The 7,108-nt window shown below is 30.2% G+C and overlaps 1 protein-coding gene across 4 annotated transcripts in view; it reads left to right on the top strand.

Annotated features, from left to right (window-relative positions):
• The window catches only part of LOC122637432 (sodium channel protein 60E), an 85,467-nt gene extending 79,186 nt beyond the window's left edge, over positions 1-6,281 (top strand). For 3 of the 4 annotated variants that reach the window (XM_043829527.1, XM_043829529.1, XM_043829530.1), the window contains exons 18-21: positions 352-671; positions 1,186-1,545; positions 2,262-2,636; positions 5,718-6,281. In XM_043829527.1, coding sequence (XP_043685462.1) covers positions 352-671; positions 1,186-1,545; positions 2,262-2,636; positions 5,718-6,174 — 1,512 coding nt within the window. In that variant the 3' untranslated portion in view covers positions 6,175-6,281. Of the gene's footprint in view, positions 1-351; positions 672-1,185; positions 1,546-2,261; positions 2,637-3,776; positions 3,802-5,717 lie in introns of all 4 variants that reach the window. The other variant, XM_043829528.1, reaches the window with a different exon arrangement.
• The last annotated feature ends 827 nt before the right edge of the window (positions 6,282-7,108 follow it).

The following is a 7,108-nucleotide window of genomic DNA, read 5'->3' as shown; positions in this document are numbered from 1 at the left end:
AAAAAAAAAATAAGAAAACAAAACAAGAAAGTAAAAAGGGGAAAAGAAAAAAAAAGAAACAAAAAAAAAAATTCTACTGCTACTTGAACGAACAAAAAAGTGAAACTTTTTTTGAGATAATAAACCTAGAATCAATTTCGTGGTTTCTCAATTAAAGTTCAGTGATATCGACGAACGAAGTTGTTATATTGATTGCATTGAAGGTGAACGAAAATGAAAATGAAAAGAAAAACAAAATAAAAAAAAAAAAAAAAGAAAGAAAGAAAGAAAGAAAAAAGAAAACGAAGAAAAAAGAGAAAAAAAAAAAGACATAAAAAAGAAAAAAAAAAAGAAAAATCGTTTCGATTTTAGGTAAACTTCGAAACGTTCGGCCGTAGCATGCAATTATTATTTCGTTTGATGACATCGGCCGGCTGGAACGACGTATTGGAATCATTGATGGTACAACCACCTGATTGCGACCCAACCCCAACCAGTAGGAAAATGAATGGCGATTGTGGTTATCCGTTGTTGGCGATAACGTACTTCACTTCTTTCATCATCATCAGTTATATGATCGTTATCAATATGTACATCGCTATCATTTTGGAAAACTTTAATCAGGCTCATCAGGAGGAAGAAATTGGCATCGTCGAGGATGATTTAGAAATGTTTTACATACGGTGGTCCAAGTACGTACGCATTTTTCTTTTTTCTTACCAAATTTTTTTTTCTTTTTTTTTTTTAAATTCAATTAATTGAAATCTCTCTCTCTCTCTCTCTCTCTCTTTCTATATATATAGATACTTACATCACTTTCAAAATAATCGATCTATATATATATATATTTCATTTAAAAAAAAAAAAAAATGGATATATATATACATTTATTTAAAAAAAAATGAAATATCATATAATTTGTGATTAATTTAGTCTGTGATTAAAACTTTATATATATAATTAGTTGATATTTAATATCTTAATATCTTATTATATATCTTAATTTAAAATTGGCCAATAAAAAAAATCAGGAAATATAGCGACTGATTACGAAAGTCAATTTTTCTTGAAACAACAAAAAAATGAACTTGCCAATGGATCATTTTCGAAATAAATCGTCTATATATTTTTATTTTTTTCTATGAGAAAATTATATACACTATTTAATTTTTTTTTTCTTTTCTTTTTTTTTTTTTTGATTCACAGATACGATCCGCATGCAACCCAATTCATCAGTTTCTCACAATTAAGCGACTTCATAGCGAGCCTAGACCCACCTCTGGGAATATCAAAGCCCAATGTCGTTGCGTTGGTAAGCTTTAATCTTCCCATCGCGAAGGGTAACAAGATCCATTGTCTGGACATCCTGCACGCACTTGTCAAGCACGTTCTTGGACACGTTGAAGAATCCGACGATTTTCGTAAGCTTCAAGAACAAATGGACGTTAAGTTCAAGAAGCAATTCCCAACTAGAAAGGAATTGGAAATAGTGTCTTCCACGAGAATTTGGAAACGACAGGATAAGGCTGCTAGGCTTATTCAACGTACGATTAGAGAATATATCGCGTAAGTTTTTCAATCCTTACGATTATTATTAATATTTTCGTTTGGTCTTGATTAAATAAGAAAAAGAAAAAATGAATTCGTTTTGAAGAAGAATATTATTGATAAAGTTACTTCGTTCGTTTTCTAATCTTTGATATTCATATAGTTGTATTCACTTGTATTTGAATTTATCAATATTAGAAAAGAATCAATCAGGAATTGTATCAAAAACGATCTATAAAAATTAATATTTATTGTATGTACGTACACATATATATATATATTAAAAAAAAAAGAACATTTAATTATATCATGTTAAAAATTATTTAAAAAAATTATTTAAAACTAAAAAATAGAAAAATAAAAAAAAGGGAAGACAAAGTCCCGACTGAAAATTAAAAAAAAGAAAAAACTAATTAACTAATTAATTACTAGTAATTACTAGCTGATAAAACGAACCAAAACGAAAAATAAATCCACTTCAGAATTACTTTCGAAAGCATCAGCTACGTACATACGTACATAAATACCAATCAAACAAAATTACCAATACGAACAGATAATTATAATCAAACTCTCACAACTGAAATAGATAACCAATAATCGAAATGATTTAAACAATTATAATTTCAAATATAAATTTATAATATATATCAATCGAAGAAAATCAATTAAGTTAATCAGTAACACAACATATTATATATACCGATAATATATTTCGATCGAATAAAAATTAGAATGAAGAAGGAACGAGAAAGGATTGCTCAAGAAGTGGATTCGCAAACGCAAACATCGAGTCCTGGTGGTGTTGGGAGCGATGGTAGGGGCGGGGGTGGGTGGGGTGGAAAGCTGTCGGCCCTGCTGCACGTACACAGAGGTAGCCGGGCCAGTAGCCGCAAGTCCTCCAGGGCCAGCGACGCCAGCGATCTCAGTGAGCTCGGGACAGCATCAGCTTGGCTATTTCCAAATCTACCTTTGCTGTTGCTCTCCGGCGCCACGGGAACCCACGAGGACCTGCAACCCCCCGCCCTCACCGTGTCCCGTCCCTCACCGACCACGGAACAACCATCGGCTGCATCGAGTTCTGGATCTGATTCACATGTTACCGTTAGGTCAGTATTTATTCTTCTCTGTCTCTTTCTTTCTCCTTTTTTTTTTCTCGTTCTTTTTGTTTTTTTATTTTTCGTCGTCTCAATTTTTGTACTGATCATTTTTTAATATTCTTGATTTAATATATATATATATATATAAATATTATTAATTCGTTAATAATAATATGGATTAATAGCAAGTAGTAAAGTAAGGTCGATTACTTTTTATTTGAATATATATGTTTTAATATCGTTTATTATTAATTCGTTTAAAATAATATCATGGATTAATAGTAAGTAATAAAGTAATGTCGATTATTTTTATTTGAATATATATATATATATATATATATATATATGTTTTAATATCGTTTATTATTAATTCGTTAATAATATTTTTTATTTTAATATATATATATATTTTTTAATATCGTTTGTTATTAATTCGTTAATAACAATATCGATTAATAGTAAGTAGTAAAGTAATATTGATTATTTTAATTATCGTTAATATCGAGATCTCTTCGTTTCGGGGAGAATTTCGAGGGCAATCAGAGGGTAATTGATGAAAAGTAAAAAAAAAAAAAAGTTAAACGAAACGCATAGTGGCAAAAAAAAAAATATTGGAATTTATTTTATCAAGTTTTATAGACCTTAACCAATATGTGTATGTGTGTGTATGTGTGTGTTTGAGTGTACGTGCGTATATATGTGTATGTGTGTTTCTAGTATCGTTCATAGATTCATATGTAAGTATTGAATCCAAGATGGAAACTTTTGGAGATTTAATTCGACAACGATCTTTCGCGCAACGTTAAAATGGCGTCCTTAATTTCACTTAAATTGTTTACTTAATTTTTTTATCTATTTTTTTCTTTCTTTTTATTATTTTTGTCGGTTCCTCTCGAAACGACAGTTTAGTATCGGCCTGAGGAGTTCGATAATGTAATTTCATTTCATCTCTCTCTCTCTCTCTCTCTCTCTTTTTTTTTTTTCTATTATCGTCATAGTCGTCGTAGTTGTTATCGTTGTTGGCATTGATGATCGTAGGCAAAGCGAATAGAAAAATTTTTGTCCACATAAGAAAAAAAAAAAAAAAGAAGAAAGAAAGAAAGGAAATATACGAATTAATCTAATCTTTTTTATTTCAAAACTCCTCAGGCAAAGAAACGAGCAAAGAAACGAGGTAAACCTGTTGAAAATTTTCGTAGCTATTTGGTTTCAATTCGAAATTATTTTTTATCTTCCATAGATGATATATATATATATATATATATATATATATTATGTATAGTCAATACTATTTCTTATAGACATAAAGAGTTGATTTTTTAATAAAGTTTTCTTGTTGTCCCCCCTTTTTTTTTTTTATTGTTTTTAGACGTTCTCAGCTCTGTAAAAATACGCTTGGCAAATTTAACAGGAAGTTGGCGTTACGAAATCATTTTTTTTTTTTCTTTATTTTACTTTTTCTTTTCTTCTTATATTCTTAGCAATTGTTAGATTATACATTAGATTCACTCTTGTCGAACAATTACGATTTTTCTTCTTTTTTTATTTATTTTTTTTTTCTTTTTTGAACCAAACCACGTTATTATTATTATTATTATTATTATTATTATTATTATTATTATTATTATTATTATTATGTTATATTATATTATTATGATTTGCTCGGACGATGACGTCGAATTTAGATGCACGATGTTACTATTGCACGTTCGGCCATCGTTTTATCTTTCATTACGTTGTAAAAATTTTTTCAAAACTACAGAGTCAACCAAAAGTCCTCGGATGATTTAAAAAAAAAAAAAAAAAAAGTAAAAAAAAAAAAAATTGTACATTAATTGCTCCATTTTTCGAGACTCTTTCAGAGTTAATTTTTATCTCGTTTTTCTTTTTCTTTTTTTGTCAGAGATTATAAAATAGCACGAAGATTAGCATAAAGTTGCAAGCTTAAAACTAAATAAAAAGTTTAAAAAGTTTCGAAAAATTGCAATTGATTTTAAAAATTATCTAGCAACTTTTGGCCCGCCCTGTATAATATATGTACAATATATCACGTGCGTTACATAATCGACACATCATCGATAACATTTTTTGATTTTTATTAGTTTTTTTTTTCTTTTTTTTTCCTTGTAAACATTTCTTCTCTCGTTTATATATATATATATTGTAAAAAGGTATTTATGATTTGCAGTATAGCATATATTACATATACATATACATAGCAAGATATTAGAAATATCATGATTTTCCCCTTGGCTGCATATTATAACTTTTTGCCTTTTTTGAAGCAGGACTCCTTTCTTGAAACGCTTTTCAAAATGTCATATCATTTTCATCGTTATCTTTAAATAGAACGTACTCATAGTATATATAAATTATTTTTCAAGAGAGTACGCAACTTACGTAATCGTCGATTCGATTTTATTAGTTATCCGATTTAATAACAATTCGATATTTTAATATCGAATATTTAATATCTTCTATCAGTATTAATTATATTTTACAAAATTATATCGAAAAGAAACAAGAGAGAGAGAGAGAGAGAGAGAGAGAGAGAGAGAGAGAGAGAGAGAGAGAGAGAGAGAGAGAGAGAGAGAGAGAGAGAGAGAAAGAAAGAAATAGAAGGAAAGATAACATAAATGTACACAAGAAAAAGAATATAAATATATAAAGAAAAAAAAAAAAAAAAAAAGAAAAAAGGAAAGATTACAAAAATTTCGACTCGACGAATTACAAAATGTTGCTTTAGTTCGACGAAACGATCGATTATCTAGCTGCTAGTAAGTACAAATGTTGAAAGAGTAGATTTTTTTACATATCTCACATAGTCACCGTGTATTCGGTCGAGAAAAAAAATCCATGTGCACCTTTGACGAAGATTAACGATAATCACAAAAAAAAAAAAAAAAAAGAAAACCCAAATAGATAGATAAGACGACAAAAAATAAGCTAAAAGATAAAAAACAAAAAAGATGAAAAATAAAAAGCGTATACGTACCTACATACACGTACACACATACACACACGCATATGCAAACATACATACATACATATATATATATATATAAAAAAAAAAAATAAAAAATTGCGCAGATCGGTCGGTGCGACGTTGGGCCGTCAGGACGCCGTGGAAACATATCCAGACGAAGACGTCCTGAGTCCGCCGAGTTCGAAACGAAGTTCACTACGTACCAGCGGTACGACATTGTCCCTGAACACTCTCCAACGGGACATTAAGGAGGCCTTCAATCGTCGTTGCAGTAGTCTTCGACGACGTCCACTAGCAGTACCATTGACAACAACAACCACAGCAACAGCAACAGCAACCGGAACAACAACAACAACAACAACAATATTACCAGAACCCGTATCACTTCCTATAGCTGACGGAAGTGACGTCAGTATATTGGTGACCGAGCCTAGCCCAGAAAATTCAGCGCCGCCATTGTCCAGGCCACCGTTGATAAGACAACAATCGGAGGCAACGGTTGTTCACGTACTTGTACACAGAGAAAGCGAGGAGTATAAAGATCAGCAAGACGACAGCTGATGATCCTAAATAATCGATTGAGAACTTGGGCCTGAGTCCCTCTTTGATTTTTATCAGGGAAGGGGGAAAGAAGGATAAGGATGAACTTTTAATTAGAAGGAATAGAGATGAGAGTGTGTGTGTGAGAGAGAGAGAGAGAGAGAGAGAGAGAGAGAGAGAGAGAAAGAGAGAGAGAGAGAGGGAGGGAGGTATTTAAACTCTAATCAATGAGAAGACTCACGAAACTTTTAAAATAGAAGGAAGTTAACAATGTCTAATGATCTATGTTATTCTTCTTATTCATCATTATTATCATCTTCTTCTTCTTCTTATTATTATTATTATTCTTCTTCTTCTAATTCTAATTCTAATTCTAATTCTAATTCTTCTTCTAATTCTTATTCTAAGATTATAGAACAAATGAATCATACAACTGAGAGTGGGAGAGAGAGAGAGAGAGAAAGAGAGAGAGAGAGAGGAGTTCGTTCTCGAGTATGTTGTACATATACATATATATATATTATCGATCGATCGATAACGATCATGATAACGATCACGATCTCGATCTCGATTCTTATAATTATTATAGAGAAGACTCTTTATATATTTCGATTCTAATGAAAATTAGCGTTTTTAGAGGGAGGTCGTACAACAGCTAATAAAAAAAAAAAAAAAAAAGAAGAAAAAAAAAAGAGAAAAAGGAAGAAAAAAAGAAAAAAAAAACAAATGAAAATGAAAAATTCTTCTTATTACGACGTCTCTTTACAGTAATTTTCATTTGGATAAACTAAATAGGCCTGTTATCGACTTCTCCATATACATATACATATATATGTATGTGTGTGCATGTATGTGTTTTATATGCATAAATTTTTTTTCTTAATTATTTTTTACTCTTTTCTTAATGACACGTTGAAAGAGACAAGGATGATAACATTAAAATTAAATGATTACG

This window comes from Vespula pensylvanica, chromosome 2 (assembly GCF_014466175.1).
Source record: "Vespula pensylvanica isolate Volc-1 chromosome 2, ASM1446617v1, whole genome shotgun sequence".
Lineage (NCBI taxonomy): Eukaryota > Metazoa > Arthropoda > Insecta > Hymenoptera > Vespidae > Vespula > Vespula pensylvanica.
This window is presented reverse-complemented; position numbering and strand designations above follow the sequence as displayed.